The 13,259-nt window shown below is 48.7% G+C and overlaps 1 protein-coding gene across 3 annotated transcripts in view; it reads right to left on the bottom strand.

Annotated features, from left to right (window-relative positions):
* Positions 1-2,837: 2,837 nt before the first annotated feature.
* PGPEP1 (pyroglutamyl-peptidase I) overlaps positions 2,838-13,259 on the bottom strand; it is a 33,557-nt gene continuing 23,135 nt past the window's right edge. Inside the window, exons 5-7 of one of the 3 annotated variants that reach the window (XM_053668101.1) lie at positions 4,061-4,176; positions 3,785-3,842; positions 2,838-2,936 (exon numbers count right to left, since the gene is read on the bottom strand). In XM_053668101.1, the coding sequence (XP_053524076.1) occupies positions 3,796-3,842; positions 4,061-4,176 (163 nt within the window). In that variant the 3' untranslated portion in view covers positions 2,838-2,936; positions 3,785-3,795. Of the gene's footprint in view, positions 2,937-3,784; positions 3,843-4,060; positions 4,177-12,968; positions 13,187-13,259 lie in introns of those variants that run through there. The other 2 variants (XR_008392161.1, XM_053668100.1) reach the window with 2 other exon arrangements.

A 13,259-nucleotide genomic window follows, 5' to 3' on the forward strand; every position in this document is an offset into this window, starting at 1 on the left:
CTCAGTGCCCGCATAGTGGGTAGAAGATCCACTGACCTTTTGCAAGGGTCGCCCGCATTGCGGCCGGTGTCAGTGCGTCAGTCCACGTCATGGCTGAGTCGTGTGCCACTCTCTGAACACACCTTGTGTTGGTTAGCCATTCACCCACTGATGGCCATTTGGGTTGTTTCCACCTTTGGGCATTTTTGGATAGGGCTGCTATGAACATTCCGAGACAAGATTTGGGGACCTGCTTTACATTTTTGCAGGGATATACCCAGAAGTGGAATTGCTGGGTCATACCATCATTCTATGTTTAACTTTCAGAGGAGTCTCCAGAATGTCTCCCACTGCCTCTGCTTTTTTGTTTCTAACCTTTGATTGAGATACAAATTTCATAAAGAAAAAGGACTAGTAATGTTCAGCTCAATGACATTTTACAATGGTATGTCCATGGGACTGCTTCCTGGATGAGGTTCTAGAACATTTCCAGTCCAGGAACACCCTGGGCTCTCTCCTGTCACTTCCCCTGACCCTAGACACCAGCTATGCCAACCTGTCACCATGGATGAGTTTTCCTATTTCTCAACATGATATAACAAAAGCAGCAATGCATTCTTTTCTGTCTGGCACCTTTCCCTCAATGCCACGCCCATGAGTGTTCTTTGTTATCTGCTGTCCTTTTCCTTGCTGTATAGTATTCCACTGTGCACAATCAGGAGTGAAGCTGCTGACTCATGAGCGAGTACCTGTCACTTTATTTATTTATTTAAATTATTTTATTGTTGTTCAATTACTTGTCACTTTATGACCAGGACCAGTAATTAGTGTCAATGTAAGAAATGTCCAAACCTGTAGAGAACTTTTATGAGTTTATCTGAGCCAAAGTGATGACAATTGCTAGGAAGGGCAATCTCAAATAATTGAAAAAACGCTCTAGAGAATGGTATTTTTGCAGTTCCTTTTGTATGGGGGGGGACCAAAAAAACCCCCACCAAATTTATTTATAAAAAAATGTGTATTTATTCTTACATGTTTAAATTCAGTCACCTTCAAAGTACTCTCCATTTGATGCGATACACCTATCAAGACATTTTTCCCACTGCTCAGAACAGTTTTTGACTTGTCGATTTTGATGCTCTTTAGTGCTTTTTTCGTTTCCGTTTCACCTCATCCACATTGGCAAAACGTTTCCCTGTGAGGTCTGTTTTCACCCGGGAAACAGAAGTGAGAAGTGTCGCTTGGGGAGAAATTGGGTGAATAGGGAGGGTGGGGCATGGGGGTCATGCCGCTTTTGGTCAAAAACTGCTAAACACTCAGCACAGTGTGGGAGGGTGTACTCGTAAGTTACCCATCGTGAAAAGGGCAAACCCCTTGAAAGAGTCTTCGAAACAATTCACTGAAGCTGAATGCAGCCTCTCCCAACAACGCCAACTAGTGCACTGATACAGATGGGTTCCTAGAACACTCACCTAGTGGAAAAAGCCTGTAGCACAAGGGGCCCACCCTCCAGAAGATAATTTCGGTTTTTTGGCATCCCCCATTCTACATTAGAATCAAAGGAGGAGATGTAATGGGGGTTCGCATTAAATCCATTGGCGGTAGATTAGGGAGCTGGGAGAACCAAAGCAGGGAACTCTCTGGGGTTGGACAAAGAGTAAATGATGGAGAAACCAATGATTCTTTTACACTGGCGGGTACTGGATAGTTAATCACGAACATTTACAGCACACAGAGAAGTTACGTGGGAGTAAGACAACCAGGGCCCTGACCAGTGTGGCCCAGTTGGTTGGAGTGTCTCCCATAAACAAAAGGTTGTGGGTTCGATTTTTGGTCAGGGCATATACCTGAGATGCGGGTTTCACCCCAGTGTAAGTGATGCTTCTATTTCTAATTGATGTTTTTTTCTCCCTAAAGGCAGTGAAAAAAATGTCTTTGGGTGAGGATTTTCAAAAACCCAGATAACAATGAGGGGCTCTGTGGTCTCCTGCTCTGGTGGGAGATTACGCCCTGAGAGGTCCTGATGAGGGGGATCACTCTGACATCCCAACGCTCTGTTACCTTAGATGCAAAAAGACAACAGCCAGGCTCAGTTAAAGGTCAGGACGGACCTTTGTCAAAGAAGATACTGGCCTACAACACGACTACCTGCCACGACTCACATTTAGTTAAGAAGTTTTAATTTCAGACCATCCTAGGTGGTTATTTTCGGTCTCTGAGTTTGCAGGGCCTCCCCTGAGCTTGTAAGGTTCGGGATATAGCCCCACTTTCATCCACATTAGTTCATTTTATTCCAGGAAATTCTCAAGGGGACACAGCACCAGTGAAGGCATGGGAGATCCCCGGGACAGGAAAGGGGGATGTTAGCTCCGCTTCACCACCCTCTGCAATGCTGGCAGCCAGGCCCATCTGGCTTCCCTTTGAAAGATTTCTAGCTGATGACTTCATTGCCAGTCCTGTGGCCAAGCTGGGAGGAGTGTGGGGCAGGTTGCAGGCAGCCAGCCAGCCAGCGGTGAGCTCATGGGGCCGGGACCCTGCAATCTCACCGGAGGCCAAGTCCGGTGGAGGTAAACAGAGCACGCAGGTGGGGTCAGGCCATTCCCTCCACCTGGCTTGCCCCCAGCCTCGGGGATTTTTCCCTCACCACTTGGCCACAGTCACCCGCATCAAATGTAACCAGCACACAAGAAAACACACAAACCCACTTGTAATGTTTGTTTCTCGTGACTTGAGATAAACACACTCACAGCAGGAGATAATCAAATTAGTTTAAACTCTACAAATTCAAGGGACAAGTAGAACTGCTGTCTTATCACCACTAAAAAGCAAAAATTTAACCAAGTACATTTAAAGATGTCATTGGCTTTACTGAACGATTCGTGCATCGGGTAGCATCCATCTAGTACAGAAACATGTCCCAGGAGCTGCGCCAAATGGAGGGCTTTCGTAGGCATAGCCTGGGAGGGACGAGAAAATCCAAAGAGCGATGATTTCAGGCAAGGTCACCTTCCCCCGGGGGAAGGCAGGGGGTCTTGTCAGACAGGTCACCTCCTTCGTGCTGCCAGGAAATGTCAGACTGACTGGTTTAAAATTCCAGTGCTGGGAGAGGCTGACAGTACACTTGGGTTCCTATCAAGTCTCCATGGGGCTTACAGTGAATGACTCCACTTTGAGATTATTGTTTCTTTTTAACATTTCTGAACCCCATTTTCTCAGTGTCACCCCTTATAGAGCAACACTGAGTAGATGAGGCTTGGTTAGAGCTACAGTTTCAGTATTTTAGCCTAACCATTACTATCACAGGTGGTTGGGCAATGATGTCCCAGCCTCAGACGCAGTTGGCTGGGCAAGTCTGGAAAGAGATGCCTTCCAGCTATGCCTGGGCAAGTCTGGAAAGAACCGACCTGCCCTGCTGGCAAACTCCTATTTATCTCTTCAGTTCCAGCTTTGATGTCCCAAGTTCCAATAAAACTTCCCTGCTCTTGCCCTGGGTTGCTTCAGGCTGAGGGGCTGCTCTGTGGCCCCATTCTGACCACACAGAGCTGGATGTCTGTGTCTTTCAGACAAGCACCTTCTCAAGGACCAAGCCGCAGAGTCACTATGGACATACCACCAAGATCTTGCAGGTTTAGCTCCACACCACGGCAATAAAGCAAATATTGCAACAAAGTAAGTCATATAAGTCTTCTCATTTCCCAGTGCAAATAAAATTAATGTTTACATTATACTGCAGTCTATTAAGAGTTCAACAGCATTATGTCTAAAAAAGGTACATAATTTATTGCTAAAAAAAAAGACTACCTACCATCTGAGCCTTCAGCAAGTTGTAAATCTTTTCGATGGAGGAGGGTCTGGCCTTCTTTCTGTAAAAAAAAGGTAGTGTCTGTGAAATGCAATAAAAGGAGGTATGATTGTATGTTACTTTCCTTTGGCTGCTGTAACAAATTCCCATAAAACTGGATGGCTTAAAAATATCGGAAATTTATTCTCTCACAGTTCGGAGGCCAGAAGTTAGAAACCAAGGGTCTGCAGGGCCAGGCCCCCTCAGAAGGCCCCAGCGGTGCATGCGCCCTGCCCCTACCAGCTCTGGGGGCTCCAGGCGTTCTTGGGTTGTGGCTGCAGCACTCCAGTCTCTGCCTTTGTCTTCTCATGGCTTCTCTTCTTTGTCTATCTCTCCTCTTCTCTCTCGAAGGACACCTGTCATTAGAAGTAGAGTCCACTGGAAATCCAGAATGAGCTCATTCAAGACCCTTAACTTCATCTCATCTGCAAAGACTCTTTGCCAAAATAATGTCACTTCATTCATATGTAGAATCTAGTGAACAACCTGAACTAACAAGGAAAATGTGGACAGACTCATAGATGGAGAGCAGGATGGTAGCTAGTGGCCGGGGGGGGGGGGAATTAGGGGATGGAGGGATTGAGCAAAAAGGAAAAAGGACTCATGGATGTAGACATGGACAACGGTGTGGTAATTGCTGAGGTCAGGGGACACAAGGGGACTAAATGGTAATGGGAAAAAATACAATAAAGATTAAATTAGAAAAACAAAGTAATGCCACATACATGTGGACTGAGGGTTAAAGCGTCAGACAGTCACAGGAAGGTGTAGTCAAGGGCCAGGCAACTCCCTGAGGGTGACATCATTAGCCATGTGGGGTGGTGGTGGCAGTGCTGAGGTGCACCTACTCCTGCAGAGGAGTGTGGAGAAGAAATAAATACCGGGGGAAATTTCTGAGCACCTGCTATGTATCAGGTGCTTAAGACACAAGCCTTGTAAAATCCGATGCAATGGACACATTATCTTCAACTCACAATTCTGTTCCCATTAGCAGTCCTTCCCCACCCCCTTTTCCAGCCCCTGGAAATCATTAATCTACTTCCTGTCTTTAAAAATTTACCTATTCTGGACATTTCATCATATAAATGAAATCATATAATATTTGTATTATAGTTTGGCTGCTGTGACCAGTGCTGCTATGAACAGGTATGTACGGATTTTTGTTTGAACACCAGTTTCAGTTCTCTTGGGTATATGTGTTCCAAGGGGTGGAATCGCTGGGCCATGTAGAGATTTTACGTTTAATGTATTGAGAAACCACCAAACCTTCTCCTGCCAGTTTTATTTCTCATTATGAAACATTTCAGGCATACAAAAAAGTGTCCATAATAAAATAACAAATGCCTACCTGCATAGAACCACTAAATGAAACACTTCGAAGAGAAATATTTAAAGAAACCAAACAGAAATTCTGTGTCAAAAGGTACAATAACTGAAATGAAAAATTCACTGGAAGGGTTCAACAAATTTGATCAGGAAGAAGAAAGAATCAGCAAACCTGAAGATAGGACAATTGAAATGATGAAGTCTGAAGACCAAAAAGAAAAACAAACAAAGAAAAGTCAACTGAAGGGACTTCCGCCAAGATGGAGGTGTAGGTGGAAACACCTTGCGTCCTCGCACAACCAAATCTAAAAACAACAAAGTTTTAACAACAATAAACGCAACCAAACCACACAAAAAATCGACAATACAGAGTCTGAAAACAACGAAATGCTCAGCTAAATGCTCAGTAAGAGGGGCCAAGCCAGCAGTGGAGCGGATTGGCCAGAAAGATCCCCGACTGGGGTGGTGTGCAAGCAGCAAGGGCGCAGATCCCAGGTGTGGGCTAGCTACGGGAGGGTGGACACAGGGAAGAGGCGTGGCTGGCTGGCTGCGGTTGGTCGAGCATTTGCGTGCAGATAAACCAGTGAAGAGGTGAGCACTGAGACCCCACGGCACAGGGTGGTGGGCTCGCACATTTCTGCTGAGATAAACAGGCGGGGGCAAGCGGTGAGACAGACTGGGCAAGCAGAGAGGACTGCCATTGCTCCCTCTCTGACCCCACCCCCACATACAGCGTCACAAACCAGCGACCTGGGTGGCCCGGCCCTGGTAAACAACTAAGGCTCTGCTCCATAACAGGCACAAACAGATAAAAACATGGCTCAAGAACAACTCAGAGCCCCAGAACCGACAAATCTAAGTGATGAAGAAATAGCCAAACTTTCAGATGCACAGTTCAAAACGCTGGTGATCAGGATGCTCACAAAACTGGTTGATTTTAGTCACAAATTAGAGGAACATATGAAGGCTAAACTACTTGAAATGAATGGTAATGCACAGGAAACCAATAGTAATGGAAAGGAAACTGGGACTCAAATCAAGGGAGTAGACCAGAAGGAAGGAAAAAATGACCAAACAGAAAAGAATGAAGAAACAAGAATTCAAAAAAATGAGGAGAGGCTTAGGAACCTCCAGGACATCTTGAAACATCCCAACATTCGAATTATAGGGAAAGAGGAACAGTCACAAGTGGAAACCTTATTTGAACAAATAATAAAAGAGAACTTCCCCGCTCTGGCAAAGGGAATAGACTTCCAGGAAATCCAGGAAGCTCAGAGAGTCCCAAAGAAGTTGGACCCAAGAAGGAACACACCAAGGCACATCATCATTACATTAGCCAAGATTAAAATGAAGGAGAGAATCCTAGAAGCAGCAAGAGATAAGGGGACAGTCACCTACAAAGGAGTTCCCATCAGACTGTCAGCAGATTTCTCAAAAGAGATCTTACAGGCAAGAAGGGGCTGGGAAGAAGTATTCCAAGTCATGAAAACCAAAGACCTACAACCAAGATCGTTCTATCCAGCAAAGTTTTTATTTAGAATGGACAGATAAAGTGCTTCTCAGATAAGATAAATTCAAGGAGTTCATCATCACCAAGCCCTTATTATATGAAATGTTAAAGGGACTTACCTAAGAAAAAGAAGATAAAAAAGATGAACAGTGAAAGGACAGCAAACTCACAGTTATCAACAACCACACCTAAAACAAAAGCAAACTAAAAGGACAGAGCGATCAGGAATGAACCATAGAAATGAAGACCACATGGAGGGTTAGCAACAGGGGAGTGGGAGAAGGAGAAGGGGGAGAAGGTACAGAAAATAAGTAGCATAGATGGTAGGTAGAAAATAGGGGGGAGGGCAAGAATAGTAGGGGAAATACAGAATCTAAAGAACTTGAGACACATGTTCATGAACTAAAGGGGGGAAATGGTGGGGGAGGGGTGTGCAGGGTAGAGGGGAATGGGGGGGAATAGAACAAATGTAAGAGCATAATCAATTAAAAAATGATTAAAAAAAAGTCAACTGAGTCCAAATGGCTATTGGGGCACCATCCAGAGGACCGACATATGCATCATGGGAGTCCCGGCGGCCGGGGGGGGGGGGGCGTCGGGGGGAGAGAGAAACAGACAGAGAGACAGAGAGGAGCTGAAAAAATATTCGAAAACTAATGGCCAAAACTTTCCAAATTTGACAATAGGCATGGACCAGTACATCTAAGAATCTCAGTGAACTCCATTTAGAACATATTCAAAGAGACCCACACTGAGACACAGTGCAATCAAACTGTTGAAAGTCAAAGAGACAGAGCGAAACTTAAAAACAGCACAAGAAAGCCACTGGTCGTGTTCAAAGGATCCTCAATGAGATTAACAATTTCTCACCAGACACCTCGGAAGCCAGAAGGCAGTGGGACAACTTATTTAAAGTAGTGAAGGAAAAAACTGTTGACCAATAATTCTGTAGCCAGTAACACTTCTTTTTAAAAAATGAGAAAGAAATCAAGACCTCAGATAAGTCAAAGCTGAGGGAATTTGTTCCAATTACATCTGCCCTGCAAGCAATACTAAAGAGGGAGCCCTGCAGACTGAAATAAAAGGAAAGCAGACAGTGACTCAAAGCTATGCACATACATAAACATTCTATGTACCAGAACCCCGACCGCAGGAAGCAGACACTGACGGAGCTGAGGAGAGGAATAAATGTGGGTGGTAGGGCAATGACACGGGTGTAATAATTTCTAGTTTTAATTTGAACATTTCACCTAAAATGTCATGTGGGGCACTTGAGTGTGATATTGTTATGTTACAGAATGACATGCTTAAGATTTCGTAATAAAAGATTTTGTAATGGTAAAGGGGCGTTATTTGTGCCGGACCCTGTAGTAGTACAGTAAGAGTTGGATAAATCAATACTCAAATTTGAATAATGAATAGAACATCCAGACAAAATATCAAGGATATAGAGGACTGGACCACACTGCAAACAACTAGGCCCGGCAGACATTGACAGAACATTCCATGTGACAACTGCAAAGTACACACGCTCCCATTTCGTGTTCAGGAAACATCCTCCAGTACAGACCACATGTTAGGGGAAAGAAGACTGAATAAATTTTTAAAGACTGAAATTTTACAAATAATGCTCTCCAAGTACAGCAGAATAAAATGGTAGAAATTAATAATGAAAGAAAAACTGAAATGTTCATAAATGTGTGGATACTAAACGACACACTCAAACACTGGGTAAAATCTCAAAGGAAATAAGAAAACACGTAGAGCCCTGGCTGGTGTGGCTCAGTGGGCTGAGCGCTGGCCTGTGAACCAGAGGGTGGCTAGCTCGACTCCCAGTCAGGGCCCATGCCTGGGTTGTGGGCCAGGTCCCCCATGGGGAGCACATGAGAGGCAACCAATGGATGTTTCTCTCCCTCTCTGTCTCTCTCCCTTCTTCTCACTCTAAAAATAAATCAAATCTTTTTTTTTTTTTAAGAAAGTACTTAGAGATGAATGAAAAGAAAAACAACACAGTACAAGTCGTGGACACGGCCAAGGCAGTGCTCACAGGGAAACCCGGCAGTGTAGCGGGCCGCACGGAGATGTACCTCCATAAAGGAGAAAAAAGGTAGACCAAAATTAAAGGTAGTAGAAGGAAGAACACAAGGACAATTAGAGAAAAGATGAATAGAGACTGCAGAAAATACAGTCATTGAAGTCAAATTCTAGCACCACCTGGCCCCGCAGACTGGGACCTCGAGCGTCTTTGCAGGTGGAACTCGTTATGTTAAGATGAGGTCACCCTGGAGTTCGGCGGGGCCCCAAATCCCATGACTGGGGTCCTTAAAGGAAGGCCATGTTAAGTCAGAGGCAGAGATTAGAGTGATGCAGCCATAAACCAAGGGACACCAAGGACTGCTGGAAGCCACCGGGAGCCAGGAGAGAGGCCTGGGCCCCATTCCTCACAGCCTCCAGCCCTGCTGGTACTTTGACTTGGGAGTTCTGGCCTGACTATTGTTTCAAGGCACCCAGTTCATGGTCATTGTTATGGCAGCTCAGGAAACAATGTCTCCTGTCCATTTTTCAGTCAGGTCCCCTTTCCTCCCTTCTAGTGTGTCTGGAAGCCTTCATATATACGTCCTGGAAGCTCTTCCTTGGCCAGTTAAATGCATTAGACACAATCTTCTGTCAAAATTGTGACCAAGTCCACTTGAACTCCCCCCCATCCCAGTCCAGTTATTCATTTTTTCTTGTCAAGGGTGTGTTTTCATTTGCCCGGCAGTTCAAGCTGATTGTGATTCTCCTCCGTGATGCTCCCAAGGGCCGTGACCTTCCTGCGTTCTGAGTTTGGGACGTCAGGCCCTCTCCCCGCCTCCCTCCCGCACTCTGTGGGGGAGGAGTGGGAACAGCTGAGGGTGAGTCAGCAGGGCCCGGGCTGCTGGGGGTGGAAGTGGTCAGCTCAGCCCTTGGGACCCACTGTGCTGGTTCCTAGGGGCGGGGGGGGGGGGGGCGGGGGGGGGGGCACCGGATATCTCGGGCCCAGCAGGAAGTAGGTCAGCTGAGGCAGCAGACTTTGGAACTTCACGTGGTCGTTGCCCGGAAAGTGTCTGCTGGGGTGTCCCCAGCCGCCCCCTGCCTCCGCATACCCTGCTCCAGCACTTGGTTTGCACGCACTACTCTAATGTTTCTCCTGACTACAGCGTGCATTTATGAAGTGCCTGCTGTGTGCCCACGGACACACAGCCCTGCCAGCTGGGAGCAGTGGTCAGCTTCATGTCACGGCGGGAACTCTCCCCTCTCTCTCCACATTTTCACTCTCCAGTCTCTCCCTTCCTGGCTGTCTCTGTGTCCCCGGCCCTGCCCACCCTACCAGCACCACACTGGGAAGGGAGGTGGCCTGAGCCCACTCCGCCCTTCGGGGTGCCTGGGACAAGTCTGGGCAGGCCTGAGGCCCTCCTTGTAGAAACTGCTGGACGCCTGGTGGCAAGCTGCCAGTACGGGCAGGAGCCCGGGGAGGCACGCTGCCCAAGGTGTGGGGGAAGGGGTGCTCTGGAATTTCTGGTGCGGTACTGCCCCTTTACCCCTGCCTAGGCCTGTCGGACTCAACACGCCCCCTGTGGATGAAAAGGCGCCACGTGCGAAACTGGACAAGCTCAGTGGAGGCCTGTGTGGCGACCTCAGAAACTCAGAAATCGAAGTACCCATATAGGATGGTCTGAAATTAAAACTTTCTCACTGAAAGCAAGTCATGGTGGGGAGTCCTGTTCTAGGTCAGAATGTTCTCCAGAACCTTAACTGAGCCTGTCTATTGTCTTTTTGCATCTATAATAACCTTTTTAAAAGAAGGATTGTATTTCTTTCTTTTTAGATGGGAAGGGAGGGAGAAAGAGAGGGAGAGAAACGACAATGTGTGGTGGCCTCTTGGACACCCCCATGGGGGACCTGGCCCACAACCCAGGCACGTGCCCTGACTGGGAATCGAACCAGCAACCCCTTGCTTTGCAGGCCAGTGCCACTGAGCCACAGCCTGGGATGATAACCACCTGCCTTTGGGATGTCAGAGTAATTTCCTTCCCCCATCCCACCCCTCAAAGCACAACTACCTCACTCCAGAGGAGACACAGGAGACACAAATCTCATTGCTGTTATCACGTTAATTGTTGAATGTGAGCTACCCTGTACCCACCCGTGTAAAAGAAGTGTGAGTCTGTCGTTTTACTCTTTATCCAATGCCCGAGATTTCCCCGCTTTGCTCTCTCCCACCTCCCTAATCTATCCCCAGTGGACCTCCGGGAACCCCTTCTGCCTCCACCTCTGATTGTAATGTATAAAATCAGGTGCAAAACTGCCATTTTCTGGAGCATTTTCTCAATCCATTGAGATTTTGCTTCCTGGTAATTGTCATCAATTTGGCTCAAATAAACTCTCGAAAATTCTCTGTGGATTTGAATGTTTCTGACGCTGACACCCCAAACCTTGGGGTCTGAGGGGTATACAGTTCTCCAGGTGTGAGTGGGGGAGGGGCTTCTGGGCAGCGGGGACAGCCTGGGGTCCGCAGAGACACAGCAGTGGGGGCCAGACACCCAGCAGAGGCATATGGCCTCCTCCTGTGGGCCAAAGGGAGCCACCAGGGTGTGCGAGGGGGCAAGGGGCCCAGGCAGGTCTCTGGAATGGGGTGGGTGACCCTGGTGTCCCAGATCCTCACCTCGCAGTAAGACTGAGAATGTCCAGGCTAAAGCTGAGGGAAACTGGTGAAAGGGGCCAAGGACAGCCTGTCCAAGCCTTACCCTCCCAGAACTCCCGGCAAGTGCCTTGGACACCTCAGCTGGCTCTGGGCCCTCTGCATTGTACTTGCAGCCTGGAGTCCCCAGCCCAGGGCCCAGGAGCCGGGGCTCCAGATGCAGGGGAAGAGGTGGGGTGAGAGATGTGGCTGGAGGAGGAACCTGGCCCTCTGGGCTTCTCTCCCACTTCTGGGAGGCTCCAGCACCTCCCCGCATCCCTTGCGGGTGGCAGCACAGAACGTCAGCACTCACCCCTCCCCTTCCCTCTCACAGTTTATCGCGTGCCTACTTCTCACCCATTGCTGCCCTGGGTGCAGAAGACACGGTGATGCAGGGGGTGGGGGGGCACCCAGGCAGACCTCAGCTCCCACAGAACCGGTCGGTTACTACCCAGAATGTGATTTGGGGGTGGGCACCTAGGCAACTGTGGGAGCCAGAGGAGGCACCTGGGCAGACAGAAGAGCTTCCTGGAGGAGGAGGTAATCACAATTATATTCATTAAGCAACTGCTACCTGTCAGGCACCCAATTAAGGACTATAAAAGCAGAACCTCACTGAATTCTATAAAAGCTCCACAAATATGGGGAAACTGAGTCACGTGGTCCTTAAAATAACACACAAACCTCTCTCCCCAGGCCTGGAGGTCCAGTGCCGTCAGCCCTGTTACCTCTCCCACGGTGCCGCCCCCTACACACACCCTACACTGGGGCACCCACTCCCTGACACACACGGCCTTGTCTCTTGGCTGCAACCCAGGGCTCAGCTGGGGCTTTTCCAGGGCAGAGCAGCCAAGGGGAGGTGGGGCAGGTTTCCAGAAACTGGGAAAAGGATCCCCATCTGAAAAGGACACAAGGCACGCCACGGCGCCTCCCAGCAGCCACTGCGGCAGCCAGAGGGCACCCCTGGGACTGCAGCCCGCATCCCAGGGCCCAGGAAAGAGGAGCCTCAGGGACAAAATCACTGGCCAGGGACACTCCCTCTCAGAGTGCAGAAGCCAGGGGTTCCCGAGACTTTGAGGAAATGTCCCCTCTCCTCTTCAGTTTCAAAGTTTTATTCTTTGTAAGCCACTGACTCAGGAGTATCTGCATTTCTGCTCAGGACAGACACGGGGGAATGACCGGATGCTCGGCTCCAGACCTGGCTGCGACACTCAGGGTGAAGGGCTTCACCGGGCAGAGCCTGTCTTCCCAGCTGTGAAAGGTGGGCAGGGCCCCCTCACACGGCTGTGTGAATGGAAATTCCACACATGCCGGGAGTGACACAGTTATGACTCAGATCCCAGGGACGCCCACCCCCCTCGCTGCATCACCAGGAGCAGGCTACACAGCCTCTCTGTGCCTTGAACAAAGGCGGTGGGCTGGGAGGAGGGAGGGCACTCAGCACGGAGACCCTCTCTCCGTCCCTTCAGCATACCTGCAGCAACCGCCACAAATCGAGCCCCATGCCACACGCCATGGGTAGAAATTCTGGGCCCCTTCTGCCCACTGTGGCACCCAGGCTGAAGGGGTCACCCCCAGGGGTGCCAACTTCTCACAAAGACACAAAAGAAATCACAAATTTCAACTGATTTATTTGCTTTTGAGGTGTCAAGTTTGGGGGTCTCCCAGGGCCCAGCCCCCAGCAAAAGCCGGTAGGCAGACCCTTCTATGGCCTGGGGTTTCGGACAAGGCACTCACAGGAACTCTGGGGGTCAGGGAGCGGGCCTCTGAGGTGCAGGGGCCCTCTGCTGGGGACAGAAGACACGGTCGCCTTGGGCAGGAAAGGTTTTTCCTGGAGAGATTTAGGACAATAGAGAAACCTGAGATGTTGGGGGAGCAGCAGAAACATGCCGGGTGCCCCCTGG

Source organism: Artibeus jamaicensis, unplaced genomic scaffold (assembly GCF_021234435.1).
Source record: "Artibeus jamaicensis isolate MK-2021 breed Jamaican fruit bat unplaced genomic scaffold, CSHL_Jam_final contig_477, whole genome shotgun sequence".
Lineage (NCBI taxonomy): Eukaryota > Metazoa > Chordata > Mammalia > Chiroptera > Phyllostomidae > Artibeus > Artibeus jamaicensis.